The sequence below is a fragment of the Ambystoma mexicanum genome, chromosome 11 (assembly GCF_040938575.1).
Source record: "Ambystoma mexicanum isolate Mex_15411 chromosome 11, UKY_AmexF1_1, whole genome shotgun sequence".
NCBI lineage: Eukaryota > Metazoa > Chordata > Amphibia > Caudata > Ambystomatidae > Ambystoma > Ambystoma mexicanum.
Genome location: NC_090934.1, coordinates 697,127,393 through 697,145,836, shown reverse-complemented (window position 1 = coordinate 697,145,836; position 18,444 = coordinate 697,127,393). Strand labels below are relative to the sequence as shown.

At 48.2% G+C, this 18,444-nt stretch overlaps 1 protein-coding gene across 2 annotated transcripts in view; it reads right to left on the bottom strand.

Moving 5' to 3' along the window:
* Positions 1-18,444, bottom strand: part of EIF3M (eukaryotic translation initiation factor 3 subunit M) — a 219,293-nt gene that overhangs the window by 143,058 nt on the left and 57,791 nt on the right. For both annotated transcript variants that reach the window (XM_069623566.1, XM_069623567.1), the window contains exon 3: positions 7,083-7,221. In XM_069623566.1, coding sequence (XP_069479667.1) covers positions 7,083-7,221 — 139 coding nt within the window. The remainder of the gene's footprint in view (positions 1-7,082; positions 7,222-18,444) is intronic.

Genomic DNA, 18,444 nt, shown 5'->3' with positions numbered 1-18,444 from the left:
TGGCCTGCGTTCCGAGGCCCCAGATTGGCCAGCACCCTCTTCCCAATAATAAATTGATTCCAATCATCTCTCTATATATATGGGATACATTACTCACCGTAATTGTATTTCTGATGTTTGTATCTGCTTAGATTCACATGCTATGCATAGGCCGACATCTAGTGGTAGTCGCGGAATTTTACATTATTTGTTTTCAAAACTTAAAAAGGGACGTTGACAGAACGTGACAGTAATACTATCCCTAGTGCGACGTCCACTGTACCCATGGTCCTTCATGCGTCGAGGACCCTCAGATTGTCTGGGTCTGGGCGTTTAACAAATGTAATATATAAATAGAAGTATTAATCTTTGAAAAGTGTTAAGAATTCCTTGGTGTGTTGGGTTAGTGAAATACGTATGCAACTACCTTCCTTGTGTAAATAAGAATAAATGTACATTTGTAATATATTTACTATGTAAAAGTTTGTTTGGACTATTGTATTTACAGGGTTCAGTGTACTTACCTACAGCTCACATCTTCCTCCTATGATAAGCCTGGCTGCTCTGCTCCTCTAGCAAGATCCCTTGGGTAGTACAGACCTATATTAAGAGTTGGGGACCTGTATGTCAAGGGATTGTTTTATGAAGTCTTAACTCAAGTGGACTTTAGGAACACTCCCCTAACAGAGGGTTAGGAAAGATAGGGGAAGGGTGAGGGGAGGGTCAGGAGGAGGAGGGAGGGGAAGAGTTCAGTAGAGTGTGGAGGAGAGGGGGAGGGGGGGCATGTATAAGAGGGGGAGAAGAGGGAGGAGATGGAGGAAGGGGAAATCAGAGTGGCAGGTAGGGGCATTTACTTATTGAGCATTTGATAGTCGCTTATAATACAAAATCGTGTTTCCATGCACCACAAGGCAAATGGTAAGTGCAGCGATGAGAAGTGCAGGAGGTAATCAAGGGGGTGTGGGGGGAATAGGGAAGGACAAGTGCTGGTGAGCCAGTGGGGAAGTGCAAAGGGGTGCCAGTGAAGAGTCCAGTGGCTAAGTGCTGGGCAGAGGGATACCAAGGGGTGGGATGCACAGTTGCCAGGCAGTGCTGAGGGGAGGAGGGTACTGGTGTTGACTGGGCAGAGGGCCCGATAACCTGTGAGATTCATGAAGGTACCAAGCCGCCAGTCTCAGTGGCAGTTGGGTGGTTAGCAGGGAAAGGGAAGAGAGAAAGAAGTGGAGTATCCCTGAACTTGATCCCGATTTTCTTCCTTCTGTGCCCTGATGCCTGCGGGCTCCGGCGCATTACAAACAAACAAATAAAAGCAGAGTTTTGCAAAGTTGCCAGAACTTAAGGCGGTCCGGCTCAAGTCTGAGAAGGCCAGGGAGGCTGCTCCAGAGAGAGGCACCAGCCGAAGAGAGAGACCTGGTAACTTTTGGATACTGGTTTGGTAACTTTTAGAAACATTTACAACATGGCTCTGCCATTGATTGCTCACGCAAGCATTCCGAAAGTGGGGGACACTTATTAGCTACGATAACTTGTCCTCTACCCTTTGGATCTCTTCATTGGACCCCAGAAGCTATCCGCTAAAGTTTTCCCATCTCACAAAACTGTGTGGAACTTGGTGAACCTTTAGCACAAAGCCCCATACAATTTAGGGTTTCACTTCTAAAGTTAGTATTGTTCTGTGGACCGGTAGTGCTGCATACTAATACCTACCTTCCTTTGCAGGTGTTTGTTATGTATTTTGCCCTACTCATGTATGGTATATGACATGCATTACATACCATTTCTGATCTCTTTCGAGCTCTGCATAAGGCGAGACCAACTAGTAGGGTGGAAAAAAACAATCTGAGTGAACTCAACTCGTGAGGGATTTTGGGTACACTACACGTCACGTTAGGGATAGTGTTACAGGCACGCCCATGTCGATGTCCCCCTTCGATCCTCAAAAGAAAGATGCAATACTCGGATTACCACTAGATGTCGGGCTATATGCACAGCATGGGATTCAAAGCAGCTTAAGAAGCATCAGAAATGTATCTTTTATTTAGTCTTGTGTAATATTACATGCTATTAGTCATTTTTCATAGTGTTATATGGCCATAAATAAATAAGTATTTTTTATAACAGTTTGTCCAAGTTTGTTCCATGACTTTTCACTGTGTGCAAGGCTCTCCCCTCCTGAAATTTAGCCTTGACTACTAGCCTTGCTACCTTGAACTGGTTTGGCCACAGCTCTCAGAGATGTCCCCGTCCGTAAACTAGGTTGGCCTTCCTCTATACATCTGTCCACCAGGCAGAAAATCAGTGTTAGGGAGAATTCTATCAATGTGCTAATTCCTCTTTACCTTAGAGACCCCACCATCTCTTTTGCTGATCTTTGGGACTTTTTTTACTTTCAAATCAATGTGTTTTCTGTGTTTGTTTCTTTTTGGTTATGGAGTCTAACCAACTCATCTGTTTCAATTGTGTCACAGCAGCCTCAGTGCAGTAACCCAGGGAAGCCTTTCAGGCTTTCCCAAGGTTTAACTACCTCCTCTGGGATAAACTACTGTTTCCCAGAGTAAGTAAAGTGAAATTGACTTTACTAGTCTTTTAAATTTCTAGACCCAGCACATCCTATCTTCCTATAGAGTGCTGGAGTGGTTACTTAGTATTCCCTATGTCTAGATACTCATGTAACAGTCAAATGTTACCCTTTCCTCTCAGAATGGCTAGTGGCAGTGGTTTCACAACAAACTACCATGATTTTTCCCGACTGCAAACTATTTGTAGCTGCGGTAACATTAAATCACGGGAGCCATGTTTTTCAAGATGGCGTCTGAGCCTCCTTTGTTTAAACAGGTCCCGGTCTTCCTTTTTCGCCATTTCTTTGTGGAAAGGTCCTTCTGGAGTTTTTCTCTGCGCGCCAAAACCGCCTCTGGCGCCCGAGTGTCTGGGGTGTGCAGGAAGTGAGGGAGGTGCCCGAAACTCCCGGGCTTAGTCTCCTAGGAGACCCAAATGCACTCTGTGGTGATTGGCTGGCTGACTGTCCGGCAAGGACAGCCTCCCTGCTGGGTGAGTGACAGCTAGGCTGGAATGAAGGGAGAGAACTGAATAAAAGGCGAGTCTCTTGGCTTGGAAGGCAGAGTCGACCACTGGACGAAGGAACCAAAGAAGAGCTTGAAGAGGACGGCTGGTGCAACTCCTGGACCGTTGGTTTGCCGGTGAAGCCCTGCTGCAAGTCTGAATCGCCAAGTTTGCATCGACAGAGAAGCCCTGCAAAAGGACGACTTCTCCCTTTGAGTAGATAGGACCAATCAATTCCCAAGTAAGCCACCTGGATACCCATCTCAGAGCTGGTTGCATTTCCTCCGAGTGCTGCAGGAAACCCAGGGAGAGGGACACCAGATTGTGTGAAATACTTGTAAGATGGCCGAAAATGTTTGGAAGATCCTCTGGACACCCACAATGTCGGACCGATGAGCCTGACCCCCCCCTCAGTTGAGTTTGTACCTCAGAAGCAAGTGCAGCCCACCTTGACAGCCAGGACCAGAGTTGTTACCACTGCGGTGGTTGAAACGTGATACCGCCACTGAAATTGATGTTTGCCAGTTGCGAGCTTAGACCAGTCCCAGTGCAGGAGAACCCGGATGTCCTCTCTCTTGTCCCCACGACTGAGACCCAGGAACAGCGAGATCTGCAGGAACTGCCATGAACAGAAGTCATCAGCTGCATCTTTTTCTTCATTGAAAGGTAATGTAAAACAAGACAGAGTACTTACCTCTGCGGTGAAAGTGCTTGAAACTTTTGCAAATCGCAGGCCTAATCAGCTTGTGACCCAACACATGATTCTTCTTTTTACAAACTACTTCCAAGAACTTGTGTAGAGACTTTTCCGTTTAACTACCAGAACTGCTTTATCCTATCCAAGACTTTAGCCCATTGACTTTGGGCTAGCCTATTGAATTGAATCTTGTTGGTTTGTTTTTATTATTTGTAAAGCGCACCTAACCCGTGGGTAGCAGGGTGCAAAAAGCAACAAGAGGATTGTATAACTTGGGTTACAGAGCACGCAGTAGATTAATCCAACTAGGTTACAGTGTTGGAGGCATCAAAACATTAGGACCGATACATCAAAATATAAATTACAGGTAAATATGCATAGTTTGCAAGTTGTAAATATATCTAATCATAGAGGGTGAGAGGATATACAATTTAAACAGTTTACAGTAGGCGCGGCAGTGGAAGAGCATTAGATGTCAAGTTCCTTGATCCAGCGGAAGGCGTTAGATCTGAATTGTGGGTAGGAAAGGTCTTCCCTATGGTGGCAAGGAGTTCCAAAATTGTGCTGCTTTGACAGGAAAGCTATTCCCTCCAGACAAAGTGCGTTTGAATCTTGGTACTAGAAGGAGGTTTGAATTGGCCTTTCTAGAAGGGCGGCAGGAAATCGGTCTGGTGAATCTCGTTATCAAGTATTGAGGGGCCGCTTGGTGTAGACATTTATGAGTCAGAGAGACAGATTTAAGGAAAATGTTATCTTTTGTAGAAAGGCAATTGCACGATCTTCTAGTCTCAGATATGTGCTTTCTTCGGGAGGCTTAGGGCTCCTCTTAAGGCATTGTTTTGTAGGGTTTGAATTTTATTTGTAATGTATTTGTTACTGCCTATGTAGAGAGCGTTGCAATAATCCAGCTTGGATAGGATCAATGCTCTAGCTAGAGTGATGCAGTTATTTGGTGAGAGAAACGGTTTGGCTGCCCTAATAAATTTACATGTATAAGATGTGGCGGAAGCCATGGCATTGCCTTGTTTTTTTAAAGTGAGCGTCGAGTCAAAATAGAATCCTAGGGCTTTAACCTCCTTGGCTACGGTGATATTATTGTCGATAACAAAAGAAGAGTAGTTTTGGCCTAGTTTATTGAGGTTGGGTACGGTGCCTAGGATGAGGAGTTCTGTTTTGTCATCATTCAGGCATAGACCATGAGAGGCCATCCATGCCTGGATGATGAGGTACACTTGATTTACGAAGGCCAAATCCTTGTCATAATCCCACCGTCAGCGGGATGAGGATCTGGGTATCATCAGCATAGTTAGTGTAGGTGATACCCAGGCCATCTAGATCATCAAAAAGGGGCTTTGTAAAAATGTTGTACAGGGTAGGGGAGACACAAGAGCCTTGTGGCACACCACAAGTAATGGGCATAGGGTCAGCGGCTGCTGATGGGGAAAAAACTTGCATAGTGCGGTTGTTAAGGAAGGACTGAATCCATTCAGTTGCCTCTTGGGAGAAGTGAGCTGCTGACTAAGTGTGTGCAGAGGATCTCGTGGTTGACCAGATCAAATGCAGCTGAGAGATCGAGAAGTAACAGTAGTGCTGTCTTGCCCTCATCTCTCAGCTCATCTATCTGTGCCTTTAAGATCAAGAAGTGCAGTCTCAGTCCCGTGCTGAGGTCTGAAGCCTGACTGTCGGACTCCTAGAAGGTGGTTAAGTTCAAGGTAGTGTTGAATTTGTTGGTATGCTATTTTATCAAGGATTTTGAGAAGAAACAGCACTGTAGTGATGGGACTAGTGATGGGACGGTAGTTGGTGGGGATGGCAGGATCTAGATTCGGTTTCTTAAGGAGTGGGAGGACCCAAGATTGTTTCAGATTGTTGGGTATGGTGCCGGCTGTAAAGGATGAGTTTATTAATTTAGTGATAAAAGATGCAGCTCGAGAACTCTCACCATTTATCAGTTGTGCAAGGCATAGCTCCCCATGGCGGTTTGAGTGCAAGAATAACTTTTCAACCTCTTTAGTAGAAACTTTACTGAAGTTGAAAAGGGGAGTAGGCACAGGAAGTGGCATCCGGGTGGGTTGTGGCAGAGAGGAACTGGCGTTACTCAATTTAGAGATGGAGAGAAGGGATTCTTTTTTATTACTGATCTTAGTTTGCAGAGAAGTAATTTTATTGGCAAGAGCATTTTGTATATCGGTGCACCAGTGTTTGTCCTTGATGCACGAGTCAGGCGGCTGGACGGGAATTTCTACTTCTTTCAGAATTGCAAAGAGCTCTTCATTGTTAGATTTCGCTTGAGATGCGAAGGTTATAAGAGGTTTGTTTTGCAAGGATGATTTCTTTTTTGTACTGGGAAGCTAAATTACTTAAGTTTATCTTATTAGTTTCTGATGGATCTGATCTCCAAATGTTTTCATAGCGTCGTTTCTCCTGTCTGATTCTGGTGAACTCAGTATTTGCACTGTCTAAGAAGAACTGTAACCTTTCATGTTCTTATAATCTTTGCATTTTACTCATCTTGAAAAGTATTCTGAAATAGTATTGAAGCATATTTGAGTGTGAGATTATAATTGCCTCCTTCTAATGAATGTTTTATAACTGACAGATTTTAATAAGTATTTATCAAAGAAACCTTGAGTGTAAGAGTTTATTTGAACACCTGTGATAGTACAGACTTATACCAAAGGTTTGTTTGCTTACACCTGTAGTCATAGTTGTGTGTAGTGTTCCCAGAGGGTACTTCATACAAACTTTGCCTAACAAGCAGCCCTAACAGCTTTCAACAAAGCAGTGAAGCCACAGGACGCCTGGTGGTCGTGAACTTGGGAGCGCAGCTATGCACCCTTAATACGGTTACCCCTCTATCTAATGATATGGTATGGTAGTTATAACGCGCCTATACACAAGTGCTCCAGCCATCAACTCTTCAAGAGATTGATTTTCCTACTCTTTCTTCCAAGCAGCCACGAGAAACCAGCTCTACAATGATGCACCAAAAAGCCCCACCCGTAAAAGGGAAACCCCACCATCCTTCCATAACTCTATAAATGCCTGAGTGTCAGTATTTTTTTTTTTACTCTAAAGGGGAAGGGTCAAAGCTTCCAGACTTGGAGAGCAGGTCTTGGACTCCGTTCACATCTTACACCCAAACTACCCCCTTTGCATAGATTTTAATACAAAGGGAATACAACATGCTCTCAAATGGCAAACAAAGTTACTGCTTAAATTAGTTATATACATTTCAGAGCATTACACTGACATTTTCATTTAAACAGTTTAGAGGGGACAAAGTACTTTGACATGAACATGGTATTTAAAGCAATATAATTGGCAATTCATTTAGATCACGTACATTTGCAGTCTGAGGGATGGACGTTCACCCTCGCGAAACTTGGCTAACTTCTCACACAGGCTTTCAATCAAGGCTTCTTGCTTATCAGGCTCCAGGATCAGAAGAAGGGATACAACACTGTTCATCACGCTCTCAACATCTACATGAAAAACGAAAAAACATATGCTGAAAGACATTCAAGGTTCAACATAATTTTGGTACATATGTAGCTCCACCGCATGAGAAATACTGCACTTGTTTTTTGTAAATGGGTTTGCTTCTACAATCATGGAGAAGCCTAGACTAGAAAGCGGTTACTTCCATCCTGGATAACTAGAGGCTGCATGTTGATAAAGGCTTTGTGGAGATCCCCGGTCCTCTCCAAGACTTCTTTGCAGCATTTGAGACAACCAATCATGGCACTCTGCTTTCCAGACTCCATGTAATTGAGATTCGGCGACCAACATTGGATTTGGCAACATGTTTTCTTTCGAATAGCTGACCGGTGGGTGACCACATTACTCCTCCAACTACTTTCAAACCATGCTGCACCCCATCTCCCTTTCTTTTTAATGTGTACTTAAATCTGCCAATGAAGTTAAGATACTTGATGACACAGAACACAATTTCAGTTGTAAAATTTCAAGATACAAGCCGCAGGACACCCTTTTTCGCTGGCCAAGAGGGAATTACCACTTCCTACTGGAAAGTGGTAAGTTTTTGGCCTGATTTTGACACACAACTGGTCTTTACACACAACTGGTTTGAAACCTGCACACCAAAAGTTACTTGGATACAAAATAAAATGGAGACGTTAAAAGGAAACCATGGGATGCAAGAAGGTGGTCCAAAAATATGCTGCAAGAAAGTGGTCCGAAAATATGCCCCAATAAAACAAATACAGGTGATTGGCACGTCTAGCAGCTCCTAGCTATTATATCTGGTGCCCACCCTCAAATTAGAAGAGCGAATGCTGCGCTTAAAGAACGTTGGCATATTGGTTAATGGAAACCTTACGATGGTGGCCACAGTAACAGTAGAACTAGAGGATTTCCTCTCTAAATTGTGTGCATTATTCATTGTTTTAGGAAGCCCCTCATCGCAACACGTCTGCTTCAAAGGGCAGAGGTGGAGTGGGGTGGGGGGATACAAATTTAACGTGTGGAGGGGGACCTAAACGGCAAGGAGCTGCATGTGAATGGGGCAGGAAGGAACGGGGAAAGGCAGTATACGTTGTCAGTGCCAAAAATAATACACACATCCGAACATAATCAAAGCCACAATGCCTGCTTTGTTAAGGGTGGGAGGACCAAGAGTTGTTTAGAAACCGCAATAGTGCGGGAGGGTGAAGAGAACTGCATTAGGGAGAAGAGAGTGATGAAAATAAGTGTTATGCAAGATTGTATGTAGTAAGCCTGTGTGAAGACTACACCAGTTTGTCCTCTTGACAACAGGTAACCCAACCTTTGGTATAGGCTTGTACTACACAAGATGTTAGTGTGACTGAGCAGCCAGGCTTATCTCAAGAGGGGACAATGTGAGCTGTAGGGTTGCAACATAAGAGTTTCATGGTGACAAGTATCCAAATAACATTTAGACTCAAGGTTTCTTGATTAAAAAATTGTTAATTTAACAGTTTGTTTTAAAATAAGCCTTCTTTAGAAGGGAGCAATTCGCAAAAATAAAAATACACTTCAAAATACACACACATACAGTTCAATAAAGTAAGTACATACGCCATTTGGGATGGCACAGATTTCCTACACCCTGAGGTGACTTCAATAGCTAGGATACTGTGGACATTACGACATTATATCACTTTTCACACTTAAATGATAATACTGAAGTTGTCAAAAAGGAAAACGTTAAGGAAGGAAACAATGGTTAACAAGGTTCTCAAACAAGTAAGCACTTTTGAACCCCCTAATGCAATGTAAATTAACCCTTTTCCAGCTATACAAGTAAAGTATGCATGACTTTTTGGAGGGAAAGTTAAACACAAAGTCAGAGGTTAGAAGAGACAGCCAATGTCAACTGAGCAAAATCTAGGAGAGCTTAGGCACTTCTTGAAGGTAGGTAAAAAGTCTTGCACAATGTTAAAAAGTTTTGTTGCAAGGAGAAATCACTGTTAGGCCACAAGCTCGGGGGGCTTCAGAAGGGCAAAGCCGCAAGCAACTCTGTAAAGAGTAGCAAATGCAAGTCTCAACTGAGAGCAAGCAAGCTACACATACAAGATTTAAGTAACCCTTAGTTTACAGTGCCTTTGGTCTCCAGAAATGGTTCCAGCTGGCTTCTGTTCCTGTTGTAGTTCCTGCAGGTCCTGCTGTTCCTGGGCCTCAGTCGTGGGGACAAGAGGGAGGACATCTGGGGACTCCTGCATTACGATTTGAAGGTCGGCAGCAGCTCTGGGCGCAATTCAGGTCAGCGGCACTTCTCGGTTTCAGCTTCTCACAAATAGCACCAATGCGGTTCTTGGACACCTTGTGGACTTTCCTTGGTTCTGGTGTCCAGCACTGTGTTGAGGTGGCTCAGGCTTGGTCAACCCTGCTTCGAGGGAGTCCGGAGGATCTTCCTGAAGCTCGGGTCTGGCTTAAAAACTATGCACTCGATTCTGGTGTTCCTGTCCCCTAGCACTCGGTTCCTGCAGCAGCAATGGAAGTGCAGCAAGTAGAAAGAGGGGTTTCAGTCGAGTTAGTCTTGGGCTCAATTGGTCCCACCAATCCAAGGGGAGAAGTCGTCCTTTCTGGGCTCCTCTAGTCGATGTCGAAATAGGAGCTTCAGCGCAGCAGCAGGGCTTCACTGGGCAAACCAACGGTCCAGGAGGTGCAGCAAGCTTCTCTCCCAGTTTCTTTCTCCGGTTCCTTCGTCCAGTGGTCGACTCTGCCTTCCTTGCAAACGACCTCACCTTTTATGCAAGTCATTACCATTCATTCGCAGCCTAGCTGTCACTCACACAGCAGGGTGGCTGTCCTCCAAGGACAGCCAGCAGGCAAATCACCTTTGGGCGCATTCCTGTAACCAAGGAGACTAAGCACAGAGTTTCGGCCACCTCCCTCGCTTCCTGCCCTGCCAGACACGCTGGAGCCAGAAGCGGGCTTCACCAGTAAACCCCCGCCAAAGACAAAACGAACAAAGGGACCAAACCTGGTTTGGCACACAGAGTAAATCTCAAGAAGGATCTTTCTAACAAGAAATGGTGAAAAAAGAAGGCGGGCCATTTTGGGTGCTATACTGCAGCTGCGAACGCAGCCCACAGTACAAACACACAATGATAGGAAAAAGTAAACCACTGCCACCAGCCATTAATTGTAGAAAGGGTAACATAAAAATTTTACACGAGAAGTGAGACAAAGGGGATACTAAGTAATACCTCCAGCTATTGTAATATAGTGTGTGCTGGGTCTATAAAGAGGAAAAAGTAAGTGAAGTCAATTTCAATTTACTATTCTTGGAAACAGTAGTTATCCAAGAGAAGAACCTTAGTGGCAATCCAAAGCATTTCTCTGTGACACTTCACGGAGGGTGCTTTGTGTCACAATGGAAAAAGATTATGCTTATGGAGTTTGTCAGACTCCAAAACCAAAAGAAACAGTGTTCAAATCAAATAAAAATGCATGAGCGAGTGAGGAAAAAGGTCTCACTCTTCAGGACAAAAGAGCTGGCGGTCAGTGAGGAAGTGCAGGGTATTGTTAAAGTAATGATCAAGATGGGAAGGATTATTTATTTTAATTTGTTTGTTTATTTATTACTTAGCACATCGGAGAACATATGCAATAACACATCTTAACCCTTGATTAGAGCCCCTTAAAAATGTGTCCCAGGATGTCCCTCCCCTAATCCCGCCCCCTTTATTCGTGCTTCCCAGCTGGGTCTCGTCTTTCAATCCAGTTGTGGTGAGGCCGCCTCTGCGCCCTCGCCGTATGAATGAAGGGCTCTCGCGATCAGGCCTGGCTTATGGGTCAGGGCCGGATAGCTCTGATCATAGTCTAGCAGTGGTGTCCAGATATTCATGAAGCGATGGAGAATGCCCGCTTTGGCCGCCATGACCTTTTCAGCTATGAGAATGTCCCAGATTTTAATCCACCACAGGGTCAACAGGGGGCCATCCTCGGTTTTCCAGGTACGTGCTATCGTGATTTTAGCTGCTAGTAGGAGTTGAGATATTAAGGCTGCCCTCCGACCTGTTCTTGGGTAGACATCTGGGACCGGGATCCCCAATAAGACCTGTTCGGGGGCCAATGGTATTACCGTTTGGGTGATGTCCTTTATTGTAGCGAGGCATTGAGACCAGAACTCTTATCTTAGGGCAAGTCCTCCACATGTGGAAATAGGTTCCTGGCTGGCCGCATCGGCACCAGCATGATGGGTCCAACGCCTGCTGGAAGTGGTGAAGGCGGCAAGTACCAGCGCAGCAGTAGTTTGTGGGCACATTCCAGATTAGTGATGCACTGGGAGGCCGTGCAAGTCCTGGACCAGATGTCCATCCAGGTATGGTGCTCTACATTGTGTCGCAGGTCTGCCTCCCATTGTGCCATATCCGAGAGCTTGGCGTGTGGGGGGTCATCCTGTAGTAGTCTGTAAAGGGTCGTGATCTTCCCTCGGGGTGGCAGGTTGTTTATTGTCAATTCCAGCGGGGCGGGAGTTCGGGTAGCTGCCTCTCGGGTTAGCGGGTGAACAACAGTGCCTCAGATGGGCATAGGTGAAACCATCCGTTTCCGCCAATTGGAAGGTTTGTTTACATTGTTCAAAGGTGAGGGGGAGCCCTCCCTCGAAGAGCTGACCCAATGACTCAAGGCCGCCCGCCACCCAGTTTCAAGTTTCTTGGATGAATGCCTGGGGAGAAGGCCGGGTTAAGGAAGACAGGGGGGGGGGGGGTGGCGAGAGGGCACACGTTTGTGTCTGCAGGCCCAATCCGAGGCCTTGATAGAAAGTTTGGTGGAGGACAGCAGATCTGGCCAGGCCTGGCGTAGGGCGGGGGAAATGAATGGTAGAAAGCGATGGGGGAGTGGGAGGCGATTTTGTTCAATTTCTACCCACTTTGATCATCCCAGGGCGATTCCCCATGCCTGAAGATGGGCCAGCGGTGCTGCGTTTCGGTATTTGTGAAGGTCCGGCACGCCCAGACCACCCAGCTTCGGGCTGCCCGTCATTCCTTCACGGGATGCGTGCTTTCTTGCCCTTCCAAATAAAGTCAGTTATCTTCCGTTGAAGCCGGATTGGGGTGAGTGAGATCGAGACAGGGAGAGCTGAGCATGCATAGAGAAATCGTGGGAGAAGGTTCATCTTGCATGCCGTGATGCAGCCCACGAGAGATTTCCTGCGCCTGCCAGCATTTGAGGTCCCTTTCCATTTCTGCGAAGAGGGGATGAAGTTTGTCTGAAACGTTTTGGCTGGTGGGCGGGGATCTGAACCCCCAGATATGGGATCGATTCGGTCTTCCATTGGAGTGGGCTTCGTCGCTCCAGGGTTTCCATTTGTTCCGGGCTCAGTCCCACCCCCAGGGCCATCGATTTCCCGAAGTTGATCTCGAACCCTGCCAGTCTCCCAAAGTTCTGGATCTCAGCAAGGGCCGTCTGCATCGACGCTGCAATATCAGTGACAGTCAGTAGCACATCATCAGCGTAGAGGGCCATTTTGTGTTGGTCAGGCCCCACCTATAAGCCTCTAATATGGGGGCTTTGGCAGGTCCGCTGGGCCAGGGGCTCCATGGCCAAGGCAAAGAGCAGAGGGGACAGGAGGCAGCCCTGTCTGGGTCCGCATGTAAGGAGGATCGGGTCTGATTGGAGACCGTTGAGTCTAGGAGTTTGGTAATTTGCTAGAACCATTCTGCGGAAGGTTGGGCCAAAGCCAAAAGCTTCAAGAGTGAGGCATAGATAGCTCCAGTCCACCTTGTCAAAGGCCTTGGTTGCATCAATGGCCAGCAGGGTGAGCGGTTGCTTTTCATGGTTGGCAATCTCTATTAAGTCCAAGGCCCTCCGGATATTGTCTTTCGTCGCTCTATGGGATATAAATCCTGTTTGATCTGGATCTATGATGTTCGGGAGGATAGGCGCTAGACGGTTGGCCAGGACCTTAGAGTAAATATTAGCGTCCAGGTTTAGTAAATAGACTGGTCTATATGAGCCAATATCCTCCGGATCTTTCCCAGGTTTGAGAATGAGGACTGGTGGACTCCTGCATGGTCGAAGTGATGGACCCGCTTCCAGCAAATTAGTTGAATAGTCGCGTTTGTGGCGCCACCAATTGCGGTCAGAATAGTTTGTAAAAGCGGATAGAAAATCCATCTGGGCCCGGGGCCCTGGGTTTCAGGCTTTTGATGGCTTCGTCGACCTCCTCGTCTGTGATGGGGGCGTCAAGTCCTTCGCTTGCCATGGGTGCGAGGGGCGGGTGAGCCACCTCTTTGATGTAGGTCTGTTGTTCGCTTAAGTCCCTTGAGGTCACCGTCGTCATTTCCGATTGGTGGGTCACTGCCTGGCGCAATTTCTCGTGGTCCGCGAATTGGGTTACTGCTTGCGTGTTGCGGAGGCGCAGGATGGTATTTCGCCTCCTGACCTTGGCCAGTTTGCTAACCAACAGCCTGTTGGCCTTATTGCTATGGATGTAGTACCATTGTTTTGTCCTAGTCAATGAATTTGCTGTAGCGTCGGCGTAGTGCGCTTCCAGTCTTTCCCTAGCTAACTTCAGGGCACTGTATGTTCTGGGGGACCAGCCTTTTCATTGGGTGGCTTCCACTTCCTGAACCTCCACCTCCAAAGTATTGCGGGTCGCCCGGTTCCATTTATGGAAGGCCGCGCCTTGGGCGATCAGAGGGGCACCGCCTTCATGGCGTCCCAATTAGTGGCTGATGACGTGTCCTCTTCATGGTTTTCCCTGAAGGTGGTCTGAATCGATTTGGCAATGGAGTCTCTCACCGCCATATCATTCAGGATCAGGTCGTAAAGGCTCCATGGGCGGCAGGGAGGGTGGTCCGGGTTGTGGGCGCGCATACCCAATGAGACCAGGGCATGGTCCGAGAGGATCCTGGATCCGATAGAAACTTTGTCCGTAAAGGTCAAGAGCTGGGGGGAAGCCAGCAGTAAGTCGATCCTAGAGACGGTGCGGTGCACATATGAATAGAAGGAGAAATCCCTTTCCTCCGGGTGCAGCACATTCCAGGTGTCGACCACGTTCAGCGTCTGGAAGAGATGAAGCAATCTCGTTGCTAGCGTGAAGTTCCGTTGGGAGGGGGGGGGTGATCCATCTTTGAGAGGGTCTGGGGCACCTTTAAAGTCTCCCCCAATGACGATTTGTCCCTCGACAAATGGAAGGAGGGCCTCCTCTAAATCATGATAGAATCCTTCCCGATGGGTGTTCGGCGTAGGCTGAGATGAGAGTGTAAAGTTTGCCCATAATAATGCACTTGATTGCGATGAACCGACCCTCTTGACATCGTAGCATGTCTAGGATCTGCAGTTTCAGGTCCTTTACAAAGAGAATGGCCGTACCACCCTGCTTAGTGCCATTAGACGCTAAGAACTGTAAAGGGAAGAGACTACTGCGTAGGCGGGTGAAATCGGCTGGTATCAAGTGGGTCTCTTGCACAAACGCCACTGAGGATCCCTCATCCCGTAACATCTGCAAGATGGATTTCCTCTTTGGGGGGGAATTAAGGCCTTTGACATGTAGAGTAGTAAACTTCAACTTTCAATGTGGCGGTGGGCTCCCCGGGCTGTCCATCTGTGAGGAGCGGCCAGGGGGGGATGGGGAGGGGGGGGGGCCCCCATCGTCAACATGATCATGGGGGGGAGTGGTGCATTGGGTTCACCTGCAGCTGAGGGTTTTTAAAATGGCCTCCAACGGGAGGAATGAGCTACTAACTTGGGCCCCCAACCAGGGGCCAACAATGTGGCGAGGGGAACGATTTTGAACTATCGGTGGGGCCCCACGCCACCAGGCTAACATTAGCCAATCCAAGTGGCATTCTCTCCAAGGGTAACACGGTGACTTCCACCTTGGAGGAGGGTGTAAACCGCATGGGGTCCGCGGCAGGCTTCAGAACGCTTTAATGATTCTGTCGTCTAGCAAGTTTTGAAAGCGTTGTTTTAGGGATAATTTCAGTTTGTGTTCTGCACTCTGGTCCAGGGGGCGTGTTTCGGCTTGGGGAGAAGATGCGCTCGGGTCGGAGATCCCCCGGGAATAGAATTGACGCTGCATCGTCCAGGTGGCTGATGGTGCGTGGGGTGCCCTTATATGAGAATTGTAGCACCGTAGGAAATAGCCACCGATAGCGGATGTGCTGGTCTCGGAGAAAGAGTGAGTGGACGCAGCATTATGCGCTTCTGCAAAGTTAGAGGGGAGAGATCCTGAAAGATTTGGAGCGCGGAGCCCTGAAAAGATAGCTCGTCGCGTGAGCGACCAATCGCGAAATTGCTTGATAGTGTAAAAGTGGACTTTGTGATTACGTCTGGGCGGAATCAGAGTCGGTCCCTCGACGGGGGCGAAGCCTGCGAGTGTGATCCAGCAAGAGCTGGGTCTCAGCCAGATTCGGCAACAATGATTGGAAAAAGTTGCCCACGTATTCGGGGAGCTCCCCATCTGAGATCGATGTAGGCACCCCTCTGGTGCATAGATTATTGCGCCGGGAACGATTTTCTATGTCTTCATGTTTAAATTCTAGGATCTCGGTCGTGTCCATTAGAGTCTGGATAGTGCGCTGGACCTCCGCTAGGGAGTTAGAGTGCTCCAGGGCCAGACAGTCGGCCTCCACCATCCTTTGTTCGATGTTGCTAATGCTTTGCTCCGTTTGTTCAAACTTTGCGGTGTGTTCCGTCATAGAGGACCTGAATTCCGATTTGATGTCGGACATGAAGGCCTGGAGATCGTCTCTGGTTGCAAGGGTCCCCCTTTCCTCTGTAGCCTTCTGGGGTGTAAGTGTAGGGGGTTCTGCTTTCTTTCCTTTCTCCGGAGCCAGCAGCATGGTTGAGATGTCCGCGGATTTGGATGGTTTTGGAGCTTTGGCCATGGTTCTAGGTAGGGGGCGCCTCTTGGTGAGTTTGCCCAGGGTCAGCATGTAGGCTGGCATGTAAGGCGCAAGATGATCCACTGGCAGTCTTGAGATATCTGCTAAGAACCACAGGGTTTATGGAGAACAGCAGCAAGGGGGGTGGGGTGGGCCGGGGCACCTCATGAAGTAAGCAGGCAGGGTGGGCTTCTTCACCACGGCGGGGTAATGGTAACGCTATGATAATGGGGGGCGCGGGGCTCTTAGGTGAGATGGCTATAGGCTCTAGACTTAACCTCAGCTGCAGGAGTCCGGATAAAAAGACTGAGGAGCCAGGCCCTCCCCAGCCGATGAGGGTGGGAGGTGGGCAGGGGCGCCCCAGGAAGCCGAAGGAGGAGTCAATGCAGGTTGAAACAGGCAGCAGCGGTGGGGTCCGGGGCGCCGAGGAAGGCTGGTTCAGCTTAAGGAGGCAGGTGGGGAGTCATTCTCCTGGGCTCCAAGGAGGCCCCTCCACCCCCACCGAGACTAGGGTCCCTGAAGGGAGGCAGGTGGTGGTGGTGGTGGTCTGGACACAGCAGCAGAGGCGACTCTGAATTAGGCTTAGTGGAGGGTGCTGAATCTCCAGAGGGCCCCCGTGCGTGCTAGGAAGGGGCTCTGAGGAGCAGATGGAGCTGCGGTGTCAGGGGCTGTAGTTGGAGCGTTCCGCTCTCCGTGGATGCCTTCAGTCGTGGATGTCCTCCCCGCGGCTGCCCTTCACAAGGCTCTTCTCCGGGCGCCAGAGTCAACCCCAGGTAGTGATCGTGGGCCCCCCTCCGGAAGGGCGGCCAGCGCTCGTGGGTTTGCCGCCTCCGCTTACAGTGGAGCAGGCACCGGTGAAGGCAGGAGAGGCACAAGTCCCGGCCCCAGAGAGAGAGCCACGGTGGCTCAAGTAGAGAGGGGCTAGGGCGCCCCAGCACTAGTAGCAGGTAGGTGAAACCGGGGAGGAGGCTGGTTGGGGATGCCGGAGCGGATGCGCCACTTCAGTGGAATTCCCTGCTCCTGGGCTCAGCGTAAGTGGGGGATCCCGGCCACCGTGCATCGGGTGCAGAGAAGAGCGGTGGGAATCAGGCTCTGTTAACGTGCTGTGGAGGGACCCCGCCCAGCAAGGCAGGTCCAAGTCCGGTGAAAGCTGACAGCCGCTGCTGGACATGGACCGTGGGGATGCGGCCGCCATTTTGGGTCGAGTTATGGGACGCAGACAGTGAGTTCCCTCGCCGTGTTCTTAATGATCCTGACTGCGTTATGCTCTCAGACTGCTGCAGTAGTGGTCCACATCTTCCGCAACCAGGAGCCATCAAATGCACACGGTGGACGTATCGGGATCCCGTAATATTTAAGTGTGGCCGCGGACCCATACGGAGGCCATCAAAGGAGCTGCCTTATCGCTGGCGCTCCAGGCCACGCCGCCACGGAAGGATTATTTATTAATGTGATCAGTTCATAATTACACCTTTAAAATAATGACACGATTAGCAGTACTAGTCATGATTAAGAGAAGCAAAGCAGAGCAAAGTCAAGCAAAACCCTAAAAACTTTACATTCTACTTCAATTTATACTTACCCATTTTTTTCATTACTATGTACATAACTATGCAATATAAGCAAAAATTAATTATCACTTCAAATGTATGTTAATGTTAAAGGATATTTGTACTGCGCACTATCACCACCGGCGTGGTCCCCTGGCGCTCTGAAAAAGGGAGAGGGGGTGAGTTAGTGGGGATGAGCTGGAAAAGTGCAAGAGAGCAGTGATGTGCTGTTGGCAGCCTCAGCCTGTGGTTCCGTTGGCTGAGCTTGGGGTGTTTTACGGTCAGTAGTCAACGTGTGCTGTTGTGCAAGTCAATGTGTGGTTTGGTTTGTGTGAAAAGCACCCCTCAAAAGGGAAGGCTCCAACGAAACGGTCTGTTTTGCAAAAATAAGTTATTTGTGAGAGGTGAATGGACAGAGCAGGCTCAGAATGTGTGGTTGCAGGCAATCACAGGACAGATCACTGCAACAGGGTTAGATATATGGCGAGATCAAGGTTCACTACATATGGCCCTGAGTGAACTATATATGGCCCATAAGGCAAAGGAAGAACAAAACAAGATTGCCAAAATAGCAGCATATCTATACTTATATATTGGAGCCATACAGAATAAATGTGCTGGAGGCCAAGATCTGGCAAGTAAGCAACTGCAGGCATTAGGAAAGGCCCAAACTGATCTGGACTCTGCTGAGCAGAGGCTACAGAGGAGCCAAGTGTCCGAAAATGAAAGTAGGCAGTACATAATCAAAATGAAAGAGGACATGGGTATCCTGAAGCCGGAAAAGGCAGAACAGGATACCAGAATTCTGGCCTTGCAGAAGGAGTACCAAGAAAGT